At 40.7% G+C, this 13,694-nt stretch overlaps 2 protein-coding genes across 3 annotated transcripts in view; one reads left to right on the plus strand and one right to left on the minus strand.

Annotated features, from left to right (window-relative positions):
• adar (adenosine deaminase RNA specific) overlaps window positions 1-284 on the minus strand; it is a 14,188-nt gene extending 13,904 nt beyond the window's left edge. Inside the window, exon 1 of the mRNA XM_010735335.3 lies at window positions 170-284. The gene's annotated coding sequence lies outside the window, so the exon portion shown is untranslated. The remainder of the gene's footprint in view (window positions 1-169) is intronic.
• On the plus strand, window positions 219-10,934 carry LOC104922501 (neuronal acetylcholine receptor subunit alpha-7). 2 transcript variants are annotated; one of them, XM_019253933.2, is made up of 11 exons: window positions 219-307; window positions 2,328-2,390; window positions 3,701-3,840; window positions 5,182-5,226; window positions 5,632-5,741; window positions 5,845-5,924; window positions 6,196-6,363; window positions 6,903-7,097; window positions 7,578-7,664; window positions 7,795-7,904; window positions 9,696-10,934. In XM_019253933.2, the coding sequence occupies exons 2-11, from the start codon at window positions 2,339-2,341 to the stop codon at window positions 10,566-10,568; spliced, it is 1,860 nt and encodes a 619-aa protein (XP_019109478.2). In that variant the 5' UTR covers window positions 219-307; window positions 2,328-2,338; the 3' UTR covers window positions 10,569-10,934. The 2 variants fall into 2 exon arrangements, with proteins under 2 accessions (XP_019109478.2, XP_019109479.2); XM_019253934.2 differs by lacking the exon at window positions 219-307 and having other exon boundaries at window positions 1,956-2,390; window positions 5,635-5,741.
• The last annotated feature ends 2,760 nt before the right edge of the window (window positions 10,935-13,694 follow it).

A 13,694-nucleotide genomic window follows, 5' to 3' on the forward strand; every position in this document is an offset into this window, starting at 1 on the left:
CAGCTAACCCTAGCTAGCCTGCTAGCTCGCCCCGCACTGGGCACCGCACCATTTCACGCCGCAGCCCCGCAGACTCCCGCTAACACACACACACACACACACACACGCTGCTCCCTCTCCCTCCATCACCACACAGACACAAAGAAGCTGAAACGCGTTGAGTCGTTACCTTCCCCCGCAGTGTTTCGCCTCAGCGGGCTCGTGTTTGCGGTGCAATGTTTTAATGCGGTGAACAATCAGAGGACTGGTGCGTGAAGAAGTGACGCGGGACGTCCGCGACACACACACAAACAGCTACAAGTCGCAGGTGGGTGACGTAGCCATCGGGCAAGGTTCGGATATTTTTCACACGCGTCCTTTTAGGGTTTGAAATCTCCGACCCGCGGACCAATCACGGCCTTTCTTTTTTTTTATAACATATTATTTATGGCCTGCTAGGATTAGATACTGCAAGGCTGGAAGATTTCTGTTTGACATAACGAAACATTTGAACCTTTAAGGACAAAACTGCTGTGACACAAAATACTTTCTGAATGATTCTGTGAAAGAGTGATTAAACTTTGCATTACTCATAATAAGTCATCTTTAATCCGAATCAGAAATACTTTAATAATCTCAGGGGGAAATCATTTTTGTTACAATACTCCAGGTATACAAACAAACAAAAACAACATTTGTAAACAAGTAACCATCCATTAAGAATTCAGATTTCAACTTTCACTGCATTACTGCAATGTACGGAGCAGATAAAGTCCCAAAAGGTGATATTTTTTATGTCTTGTGCACACAATATAAAATGTAACAAAAATAAAGATGTTGAAATTCGCACTTCTTGTTTGTTGTGTCATTATACAAAACGTAAAATAAGTGAAAATAAATAAATAAATAATAACTTTGCAATAATTGCTTGTACCATTAAGCAAAAAAAGTTTGAATTGATAGAGTTAAAGAATTTGTAAGAACAGAGTAAAAAGAGTTTTAAAAAAAAGTGTAGATTGAGAGTTAAAGATTTTCTTTTTGACATTACAGCTGTTAAGAAGTACAGTACATAAAAGTGCACACTTTGTGTAAGTGTGCCTGGACTTTTAGAGTTCTCACTGACAATACCAACTTTCAATAAGTGAGGCTTGGCTTTCCTGTCAAATCATTTTTAAAACCTTCATCAAACACGCCTTCATCATGGGATATGAAATTCTGATTAACTGTGTTCTCTTCATTATTATTATATAAAGGTAGTGAAGATTAAAAAAAATAACAATCAGCAGCAAAATTAATGAAACCCCTTTGAAATAGATAAATAAACAGTTTATGACAAAAAGACCAAAAAGTGAATTCATTTAGAGGGTTGTCTGTTTTTTTCGTTTTGTCAACCTGTCTTAGATGCCAGGTTGGGGTACCTCAGTTTGTATTTATTGGATTTCTTCCATCTTAAGGAATTCTGGGTCTCGGCACTTTATTTAAAGCCGTTTTTCCATGTGATTACCTTTACCACCAGAAAAACAAGTAAAGGCATTTTTAGAAAACTTGAGACTGATGGTGACAGTTTTGCACTTTTCAAACAAATCCAGTAGGTGTCACCATTACTCTAGAAATGGTCAGATTTGACTAAACAGCAGTGCAGCTTTCGACTATTGCTGGCTGATGTAAATTAGATAGCTGCAGGCTGTAATGCGATCTTTTGATATGTTTGGACAGATTTTAAAATGTTCAATGTTGATGTTGTTCCTTGTAGGTCACTGGTGTGCTTACACACAACATTGCTCTTTTGCACCCTCTTATTTCATTCCCCAGCTCTGAGTTAAAGACACCTGTTCTACTATATAATCCCATGAACTGGATCAATGCACTCTCTCAAAAATGCTCTTGAGATCCAGATCACCAACCTAGAGAAGATAAAATAGCTACCAAGCGCACGGTACAATAACAGAGGATGACTGACGTGATGACGGATAAGTGCAAATTAGAAAGTCTGCGGGAAGCGATGAGCAGAGAAGCATGAAGGATGAGTTTGAGCTGTAGGTCAGGGTATACCCAGCTCTCAGTATCCTAGTGACTCTGACACACAGCATCTCCCTCCACACAGGAGTATTTGTTTCACTGCATCTCTCACCCACTCTGACTCTCCTGCTCTCTCTCCCTCTCCCTTTCTCCTCCTTTCCCTTCTCTGCCACTGCTGGTACCTCACTCTCTCCACTTGTTTTTTTTTTTACAACCTTTCCCCATCTCCACATTCTGATCTCGATCTCACTCTCTCTCTTTTTTTTTAATCTGCACCCTCATCTTCTCTCCTTATTTTTCTTCCTTTCATTCTTTCTCCGTGAACACAGAGGAATGCAGTATGTGTCAGGCTGTGGCTTTTTGGCTGTTGATACTTTCGACTCTGCTCCGGGGTGAGTGGCTTTCATTGGTGCGTTGAGTGAGGCAGTGTTGGAACAAGTGTGTGTTTTTTTTCTGCATGTGCTGTATGTATTGTACTGTGCTCTTGCATGCCTGTGCCACCGAGCACTCTGTTTCTAATAACTGTGCACACAGCAGCTCACTTAGACACTGGGGAGAGCCTGTTGGTCTGCAGCCAGAGAGAGGAAAAAATCATTTATTTTTATGTAGTATGAAATGTGATAATCCTTTCTGCAGATTACAGAGCTGAGCTGTGCAGATAGATAGATAGATAGATAGATAGATAGATAGATAGATAGATCGACAGTCAGACAACAGGAAGACAAGGCTGCTATTGGATAGTTTATGCCTGGACATTATGGACACTCATTAATCTAAATTATAGGCATACCATCTGTGGACTCATATTGATATTAATTAAGGTCTAGTTAGTGAATATAGATTTAACACTATCCACTAAGTGCATTAATTTTAGACACTTTAGCACTCCTACTATAGTTTCTACACTGGTCTGAGCAGGCTTTGTGTATTTATTTAAAGTGTGTAGTTCTTTTTTAAACTTATTCAGTGTGCATCTTTATACCCACCAATGATAGCTCCCTCCGCATCAAAGTGATTGCCTTGTGGAGAATGAATCAAGAGTGAATCGAAAGCCCTTGGTAGAGTTATAGGGCGAAGGGAGAAGGTTCCCTGCTCTCATCGTCGTGAGTGCTGTGTGTGTGTGTGTCTGGGGTGTTTCAGTGTTTAATGGCCTCACTATTTCCTGCATGGAATGAAACTGACATATTTTACGGCAGTGGAAAGACTTTGTCTGCTGGTGATCAATCAGTGATGTAATTGATTAGGAGGAGCAGGTTTCCTTCTGTCCACTCTCCCCTCTCTTTAGTTCCTGCCCTCTTCCTTGTCTTTCTCTCACACATTTTCATTCTTCTCTCGTCCTGTGCCAACCACTCTTATATAGATCTCTGTGCTCCCTCTAAGAGCAAGTCCATCTTTAAAACATTAGTACCTCTACCTCTAAAAGCCCACCCTGTTTTTTTACCCCCACTGAAGCATGTCTACTCTCCCTCTGTTTGGATGTTTCTTCTTCTCTTTCATTCACATGGCCTACAATTTCTACACCATTTTGAAAAAAATGTAACTATCTTCTATCATTGTAATCACACCATTTTTATGCTGGTGCGTTGTCTGCAGTGCTTTCTCCTCGTCTTCCCTGATACAGCTATCTCGTTGTAGCTGGCACTTTTTCTCTTGTGATTTCTCTCCCCTCTATTAAACTCCCTCCCCTCCTTCCCCTTTTCAGTGTCAGTGCAGGGTCCGCACCAGCGGTTCCTGCTCAGGGAGCTGTTGCGGGACTACAACCCCATGGAGAGACCAGTGGCCAACGACTCTCAGGCTCTCACTGTTCAGTTCTCCTTCACTCTAATGCAGGTCATGGATGTGGTACGCATGACAGAAACGCATCTGAAACAGAATCATACACCTGTGCAGCACATTTTTAAGTCATGCTCCATGCATTTCATACAGACACAAGGAATGTCCATTAAGCATCTGTATGATACACATTGACTTTCAATTAACTCCAAAGTAAACACGCCTGTGGCTGTAAGAGACACTAATAATGACAATAAGAACAGGTTAGTCCATATTGGAGTGTTTTTTTTCCCACACATGTAAGCACACAACAGGAGATTCTCCATGTCAGGCATGTTTTCCTGTGTTCACAAAACAAACTTCTTAAAACGTCTTAAAATAACAAAACAGCTCTGTGATGCAGTCAAAAACTAATTGATAACTGATGACTTTGCAGCCCCTGAATGAGTCAGTCAACTTAACAAGCAAGCAATAAAAGTCCAAGTTAATGTGTGGCCCCCCCTAGCAGTTGTGGCCCTAAGTAACTGCATAGCCCGCATATGCCAGCGGCCGGCCCTGCGTACATACAAGAGTTATTGGATGCTGTAGTTGTTCCTCCTTTTCATACTGGCTGTGAAAAGATCCCCACCTAATGTAAACATACATTCTCATAATACAAGGCTTCATTAGTCTGAATTAGTCAAATCAGATGGATAACTCCCAAATGTTTTAAGAATAATAACCCAAAGTAAAAAAAGTCTGCAGAAGATACCGACTTACACAGATGTTTTTGACTGCTGAAATAATAATATTATCTTTAGCTGAACGTAGGAATGTATTTTTAGACAAAATATGGACTGTGGATGAATTTAAATTACTTTAGATAGGATAAACTAGATACATACAAATTTTGGACCAAAAATTGACTATAAAAGTAATTCTGATTCTGCCTTTATTGATCTCCAGGAGTGAAATTTGATGTTGCTGCAGCACAAGGAACAAGTACACCTACATAGAAGAAGTACAAAGAAGAGGATCTAAAACTAAAACAAGAATAGAAGTAAAAATAGAAATTATAGAGCAATTGAGAACAACACGATACGAGGCAAAAGTGAGTGGAGATTAGTGAGAGGTCTCTGTCACGTCAATACAAATAATCTTTATTGACATGAATATTAGAGTTAGCCAAAACCTTAATTAGGATACATGTTACTGAATAATTACAGTTTACAATAGATAATCACGAGATAACAAATTCACTTTAAACAGAACAACCCATTAGATCATCTATACACACAAACACAATCTCTTTAAAGCCACTACAGAGAATATACGATAATTACAGTGACCAATAAAACAGATATGAAAAGTATAAACCTATTCCTTAAACATTAAATCACCTATTATCTTATATGCTTTGTGTTATACAAGGATGAAAAGAACCAGATCATCACCACAAATGCCTGGCTACAGATGGTGAGTATAGTGAATATCAATAATATGATATTGATTTGTGGAGTGAAAATCTTTTGATATCCACTGATCCCTGCAGGATCAGCTACGTGGTACAATCACAGATGCTGGATGCGTTTCAGTGTCATGATAATGCACACAGCGCTGAATCCTTCAGCCTGCTGGTGCAAAACATGGATATCATGAGAACTGACCAAACTATTTGTCTATTGTCTATTTGTCAAGTCAAGTCAGTACAAATCACAATTTTTCCTCAAAGGGCTTTACAATCTGTGCAGCACACAACACAATAACGTGAAACCTTTGGTTTCAAAAGTACATTTTGAAATGGAACTGGTCTATGTTTGTTTGCATCTGTCATCACGTTTTTCCTCATATGTAAAACTAGTATTGTGTTGTGTCTCCCAGCAGTGGTACGACCACTACCTCCAGTGGAACCAGTCAGAGTATCCCGGAGTTAAGAACCTGCGTTTCACTGCTGACCAGGTCTGGACGCCTGACATATTGCTCTATAACAGGTATGTGACACACAAGCATACACACATATCGAGCACTGCTGCTGATGCTGCTGCTGCTACTGCTGAGCTCTAAACTATCTTAAATTGTGTTACTGTTCTGCAGTGCTCATGATAAATTTGATGCCACCTTTAAGACCAATGTGCTCGTTAACTCCAGTGGCTTCTGTGAGTATCTGCCACCAGGTACGTTTAAAAAAAATAAAATAATTAGTGCCTTGTCCTCAATACCAAACTATGTCTTCAGTCATTCTGCATGCATACAGTATTACTGCAGTAAATGAATGAATTACTGCAATCCAATATTTTCTTATTCGCTTATTTCCAGATGGCCGTGCCAAAAACACAATTTTTAATCAAGTTTTTTCCCTTCGTTGCATCTTTGGATGATTTTACTTGACTTTGATATCTACTTTGCTTTCATTGTGTTCACCTTTTTTCTTCTCTGCTTTTCAAGGAATATTCATCAGCACATGTAACGTGGATGTGCGATGGTTTCCATTTGACATCCAGCGCTGTGAACTGAAGTTTGGCTCTTGGACATTTGATGGCTGGCTGCTGGACCTCCAGATGAAGGAGGCAGATGTGTCAGGATACATGCCTAATGGAGAGTGGGACCTGCTGGGTAAGATAGGTTGTCAAGGCCCTGGCTGGCAAACAGTGTTGCTTAGTAACGGTGCTTACATTTCTACCATTCAGCTCTGACCTGTATAGACCTAAAGATGGATTCGATTTATATATAGCTGCATAATTACATTTAAGTGGGAGAATTGATTTATGCTTCATAAACTGAAACTAAACTGTTGACATGAAAAATGTGCTTGCTTAGTTATTTGTATGTTTATATATTTATATTAAATCATTTCTAGGTGACAGACACCGTCTTTGATTTTCATATAGTCACAGATTTTCATAAAATCAAATCTGTCCCTCTACACTCTGTTTCATTTGTGTTCAATCACATCTTTTTTATGATGCTGCTCTTTTTTCATTTCTTTCTCACGCTGATTAGATTTATATACCATATTCATCCACATTCAATGGTTGTAACAAAGTACACTTAGTTATTTTGAGTTCTTGGTGTTTTTCATGTGCTGTTTTCCTGCTTCCTCAGCCCTCACTGGTTCTCTCTGCATTTTAATGTGGTCTTTCTTGCGCCCTCAGAGGTTCCTGGAGGCCGCCATGAAGTTTTTTATGACTGCTGTGCGGAGCCCTACCCAGATGTTACCTTCGTGGTGACTTTACGAAGGAGGACCTTGTTTTATGCTCTCAACCTCCTCATCCCCTGTGTACTCCTCTCCTCCATGACCCTGCTGGTCTTCCTGCTCCCTGCCAACTCGGGGGAGAAGATCAGCCTGGGTATGGAATAATAAGATGACTGTGGAGATGAACAGAGGTCAGGAATGGGGTTACAAAAGAGGTGTTGAATATGAAAAAATGGAAAATTAGGAGGGACATCTTCTGTAAGATAAAATATATTTCATGCAGCATCTTCTTTACTCTGTCCATGTGAAAGCATGGGCTTATTTTACTCTCCTTGTGTTTCTCCTACAATCTCTCTCTGCCATAATCACTGGAAAGCTTTCAGTCAGCTATGAAGAGCTTTGTATGGTGTCAGGAGGGCTGATAGAGAGGGAAGAGAAAAGACAGAAAATGCAGGAGGAAAGATAAGCCTAAAAGACTACAATCAAATTAGGTTTCCTGGGAATGTCAGAAAGACGGATGATTACGTGCAACATACCAAATATACTGTTCCACTGAGTGTACTCATGTACTTTCTTGTTTCCTCCTTTTTTGTTGCCACCCCACAACTCTCCGGTGTCTTGTGTCTGCCTCCAGGCATCACGGTGCTGCTTTCTCTGACTGTCTTCATGCTGATGGTTGCAGAGATTATGCCCGCCACTTCAGATTCTGTACCCCTTATAGGTCAGTTTTTTTTCTCTCTTTCTCACATGTGTGTATCTGTTAGTGGGTTAGTGGGGAACTGACATTGTTCATCACATACAGGCTGTCAGTATCTCCTAAGTACATTATGCTTTCCTCCTGTCTGTCTCAGGTCAGTACTTTGCCAGCACCATGGTGATTGTTGGGATGTCAGTCGTAGCCACAGTCATCGTCCTTCAGTTCCATCATCACAACCCCAACAATGGGCACATGCCACGTTGGGTGAGTTTTAATAATCGATATTAATTTTGTTCATTCTATAACAGGGGTGTACAATGACATGTGAAAAGAAATATGGTCGTTTCTGAGCTTTCTTTACCAGGGTGTGATACTCATCCTCATTATTAAAATCAACAATCCTTTCTGTAGTTTCGTTGACTTTGAGCAGTGGGTTGCTTTTTCTGCATCACACTGCAACAGGGCTGGCCCGAGGCTTTTAGTGGCCCTAGGCAAGATTTCATCTGTGGCCCCAAAACACTCTTAGTGCAGTTGATAAATTGCACACACCGCTAATAACTGAATGAATACACACACACACACAGAAACATTATATGTAACAATAAACACAAATTGTTCACAGACTGTGGATCCTGCAGGATTATTTTGTCCAGAAAACAACGAAACTAGTTGTTATTAAACTAGAAAGTTAGTCTAGAAACATAACAGAGGGAAAGATTCATTTGTCGAACTATTTTGTTTCTATTAGTCAGATTTTTCTCATTGATTATGTCGGAGGTGCTGTGGTGACACATAATACCTGAATATATACTGGAGACTACACAAACACTTGAAAATGAAGATATTAACCACTGATCAATAAGAGCGAGGACAGATTAAAGCATGATGATGATTTGCACACAGGAAAGTGTACCAAACATGCATAAAATATTTGCATGAGGGAGAGGCTTCCTTTTTTATTTGGCTTTAGATTTGACACCTACACTTATGTTATGATACAAGATTTCAGCATTGGGGAACAATCATTCTGCATTCATGATTTCAGTGAGAATCATTATAAAGTTTCACAGCGTTCCCGTAACCATAGTAACTCACAGTGCCAAAGTGGAGTTAGAGATGCTGTGTTGCTACCAGAACAGCTGCAGAATGAAGCCGTTTACACTAATACACTCCAGACAAAGTCAACTAACCCGTTCTCATTCACAGCTCGTCAAATACCGACGCTTTGTCACACCCTTCTGCATTTCATACAGACACACAAGGAGTGTCCCTTTAGCGTCTGTGTATGAGACGCACTGAGCTTTCAATTAACCCCAAAGTAAACACGTCCATGGCAGTAAGGGACACTAATAATGACAATGAGTCTAAGACCAAGTGTCCAAATTAATGTGTGCCCCTAAGCACACAGCCATACAGTGGGGGGCTGACATGCTCAGCAGCAGAATGGAGGAGGTGTGACTGCCAAATCCAAACTGTCTGGGGTCTGATTGTGAGGAGGTTTAATATCCAGGTTCAGAGTGTGGTACTCGTGCCCAGAGAAGCTGAATGTCATTGTTCAGTTTCATAGAGGGGATTGTGCTGAATGACTGAGCTGAAATCAAACAACATTCTGATGTAGGTGTTGTTTTTTCAAGATGTGTGAAGATTATTATAAACTTTGTGTGAGCACAAAACTAATAAAAAAAATACTTCATAAATAAAAAGGATGCAAATTAATTAAAATCATTGTACACTATATAATAAAAATGAGATATGAAAAGTGAAAAGTGTATTGCAATAATGTGAAGTTATGATCATATAAAGGCTTATATGAGATTGCCTTATAGCCTCTTTAAAACCAATTAGAATTAAAATATTTGCAGTGCTGATAAAAAGTTGATAAAAACAAGACTGAACAAGCTTAATAACAGTGATCACAGTGTCAGCTGGGGAAAATGCTCAAACAAGATTTAAAGCTGGAGGTTTAATGTTGCAGGATAAGAATGCTGGATGTCATCAGCAAAATGTTGAAGGCGAATAAAGACTGTACGGGAATGTTGTGTTCTTGTGTGTCAGGTGCACTTGGTTCTGCTGCAGTGGGTTCCTTGGTTCCTGCGGATGAAGCGTCCAGGAGAGGGAGCAGAGCCAACTCTTTCCAGCATCCAGATAGACTCTCAAAGCAAGACCCTGTCCTCTCCCACCACCACCACTACCACCACCACCATCCACACGCCAGTGCCCTCCACCCTCCCCCAGAGCCTCAACTCCCTGCAGTCCAGCCTGGCTCAACTCAACCATCCTCTGTCACACCCGCTGCCCCATCGGCCAAACCCTCAGGCCGTTATCCATCCTAATCCCAGCCACAGAGATCCCAGCTCCAATCCACATCCACAACCCAATGGTCATCTGATTTACATGGGCTTCCAGACCTTCCAGACCACTGCAGAGCTAGAGCCAGTTCAGAGGAACAGAACCACAAGTTATAGGAAGGTTAACAGTGGTGTGGGAGAAGGAGAGGCAGCAGCAGCAGCAGCAGCAGCAGCAGCAGCAGGAGGAGGACCGGCTGGAGATACACCTATCCATCACCACCCCCCATCTTCCAAATTTGGGAGCACTTTACAGGAAACCCCTGTGTCCCCAGACCCTGACCCATCGACCGCGGGAGGTGGAGGAGTGAGATCAGCTGCCATACATACCCACAGCGGTGTGATTCGATCTGTGGCAGTAGACAGCCAGCTGCAGGCTCTTCTGGTGGAGGTACAGTTTTTAGTTGAACGCGTTAGAGAGCAGGACCGGCAGCTCAGTTTAGCAGAGCAGTGGCAGTTTGCTGCAGCTGTTATCGACCGCCTGTTCCTGGTGGGATTCAGTGTTTTCAACATCATCTGTACTATAGCAATTCTCATGGCTGCACCCAACTTTGGGGAAGCGCTGTCAAAAGACTTCCTCTGACAGACCAAAAACAGAGATTTCAAAGAGTGGGAGATGCTGAGGAACAATACAGATAATTATTTGCTGGAAGCACAACTGCTGTTAACGATACTGGGACCTACAACAGCAGATATTTCCTTTTCAGTAAGCTGGGAATGAACTGCGACACAAGTGGACTGGACAATGATGACAATTTTTTCTCTCAATTTGAAATAAGTTAGTCATTTTTCATGTCCAGATATACCTGATCAGATTTTTATTGGCATTCTTCTTTGCAGCATTTTCTGTTGAAGTTTGACTGGTGTATTTTTACCAAAAGAGCTCCAGTCGCCAGGATGATGTAAAAACAATCATCTCAAGCCTTGATCATTTTGGTGAATTGTATTTTAAAAAAGATGGACTCACAACTGAAACTTCATTAGAGCATCAACATGTCTCACTGGAATATAGATGATGGACTTTAGTTAAACAAGAAAAGACATTTTTTGGAATAGTTTTGTGAATGACACTGGGGCGCATGACTTTATTTTTTTTTTATAAAGTATTTCTACTGCCATCTTGGAATGCTACATGAAGATGCTCAATAGGAAAAACGGACACTGATGTGCTGCATGTAAAATAATTACACTCATGCAGAATTATTTGACAGTTTACACTCTCAGAGTTACATTAAAACTGTCTATGATACTCTTCATTTAATCATCAGTGTCATTTTCTGACAATACAGACCAGAGTCTCTGTGTGCTCTTGTTGCACGCTTCTCCAAATAAAATAAAAACTCCAATACACACATTTTATTACCACCGAGAGGTTTCTCTGCAAAAATATTATTTTTAATTCATATATATAATTTAAAATTTCTTTCTTTTTCTTTTTTTTTCAAATTCATATAAAGCTTTCTAATGTTCTTTTTGTGACTGGTATCTTTCCAGATTAAAAACAGAAAAAGAAGATTTGCAGCCGTAACATAATCCATTTATGGAATGATGACCTTGGTGATTCATTTCTACAGTGACTTTATCAAGTTAGCTTCATATTATACCGCAGTGATAACTATAAAGCAGAAAATGGAATAATATCCCTAGAATAATATGCCGCAGACTGTCATATGGATCATTTTTTACCTTTGTCATTCACCTTCTATAAAACTAAACTGTGCAATAACATGATATCTCAGATGAAAAGGGTTGGATGAAGTCATTGTTCTCTTGTTTCTGATTATAGCATACACATTCACAGTCACAGCTAGAAAATATATTTCAAAGCTGTGGTTTTATGGTGATGTGGACCATAATTGTCTTTCTTTGCAGACATAGATATGGTTCAGATTGCAGTCTGAAATAGAGAAGATGGAAATCATAAGTCAGCCTGTCAGTAGTCAAGTGTTGGACACTCGAATGCCAATAGGTTGTGACAGACAGAGCTGTAAACGTTGTGAAATAAATTGTCTCATCTTTTGTACTCTGTAGACATGCATCAAATGTTCTATTCTCTGGCACTCCTGCCTTCGATCGAAGTTTAAAAAGGACGAAGAAGCAGAGGACAGCAGGAGTGTGTGTGTGTGTGTGTGTGTGTGTGTGTGTGTGTGTGTGTGTGTGTGTGTGTGTGTGTGTGTATGTGTGTGGTGGGGTGGGGGTATAAGAGGAAAACGGGCCACAGAGAGAGGAAAGAGAAGATGGAGGTAATGAAGCACAGCAATAAAGAGGGCAGAAAGAGACAGAAAGACAGATGGAAGGGAGGGCTATGCAGAGGCACAGACACGGAGAGGATGCAGAATGAAAGCGAGCACAGAAAGACGGCGGCTGCATGGTTGAGAGAAAACAGAGGAGGGAGGGGAAAAATGTGCTGAGGAGGCAAATAGGAGCCGATAAAGTTTTTAACTGATTGCTCATTAATGAGAGAGGGAGGAGGGGGAGAGGAGCGAATCCCTCCTCCTCCTCCTCCGGGATGCTGCTGCTGCTAAGCTGTACTTAGACCAGCATTTAAGGGTGACTGGACATATATTCTGAAAGGGTGTCTTTATCAAAATTTATGTGCAGACTTCTGGCAACCATTCCCATGTAAAATGATGATGTATGAAATAATGCAAACACTTTATGGGTGCTTGAATTTGTCTAATTGGTGTTTTGGCACGGCTGTGCTCAAACCTTCAGCAACGATGGTATTCATTTGCCTTTAAATGTTTTCATTGTAAGTACAGTATGTGCAGGCAGGGTAGTTCACTGTTCACTGTTCAGCAATTCACCATGCATTTCAATGGCCCACTGAGCTCCTTTTGTGTGACTGCCAGGGTTACAACACAGCTGAGAGATGCAATACAGCGCAGGTAATAAATCTGAGCTACTCTCCTCCTGCGGTGACTCAGTCATCCACATGCTTTGTGTCAACAGCTCACACAGGGCCGTTTGTTCAGAGAAGCAAACCGAGTCAAACAAGTCAGAGGAGCATGAAGCAGCGAGCAGAAGTGTGTATTTGGTATCAAGGGGCCACTGCGAATTGTGGCTGCAGTTGTCGCACAAATTTACACCCTCGCCCACAGATGTGTGAAGAAGCGTGACCACAAACCCACTCAGTGGTAAAGTGGTGACCCTGCTGCAGACCTAATGCAGTAACCACAAATACTCCCAAAGCATTCTGTCTTTATAGGTCTCTCTCTCTCACACACACACACATACACACCGTTCACTTGCACTGTTGCTTGTGCAGTGCTGTCAGTTTTCGCTCATGTGAAAACAAGATATAAAAGAAAGGAGTAAAAGTTGATATAATGTGCTGAATTTTTTGAAAAGTTTAATCAATTCAAACATGTTGGAAATATTGAAATCTAAAAGAAAGCTATGACTAAAGAGTATCTTCTAAGTTTACCAGCTTTTTTTCTAGTTAGTCAGCTTTTCCCACTATAAAAGTGAAGACAAGGACACCCTAGACAGGCAGGTTTTCCACAGACAATCACAATCCTCTTGATCTGCATTTTCCAAAATAGGAGGAAAGTGAAGAAAATGCAGTGCATGCATTTGTTACTTCTAGACTGGATTATTACCAGAGACCATATTTCTCCCGTTTTGGCTTCTTTGCGCTGACTACCTGTAAAATTCAGAACAGAATTTAAAGCTCTTCATGGTCAGGCACCATCGTATTTTAAAGAGC

The sequence above is a fragment of the Larimichthys crocea genome, chromosome XIII (genome assembly GCF_000972845.2).
Source record: "Larimichthys crocea isolate SSNF chromosome XIII, L_crocea_2.0, whole genome shotgun sequence".
Lineage (NCBI taxonomy): Eukaryota > Metazoa > Chordata > Actinopteri > Sciaenidae > Larimichthys > Larimichthys crocea.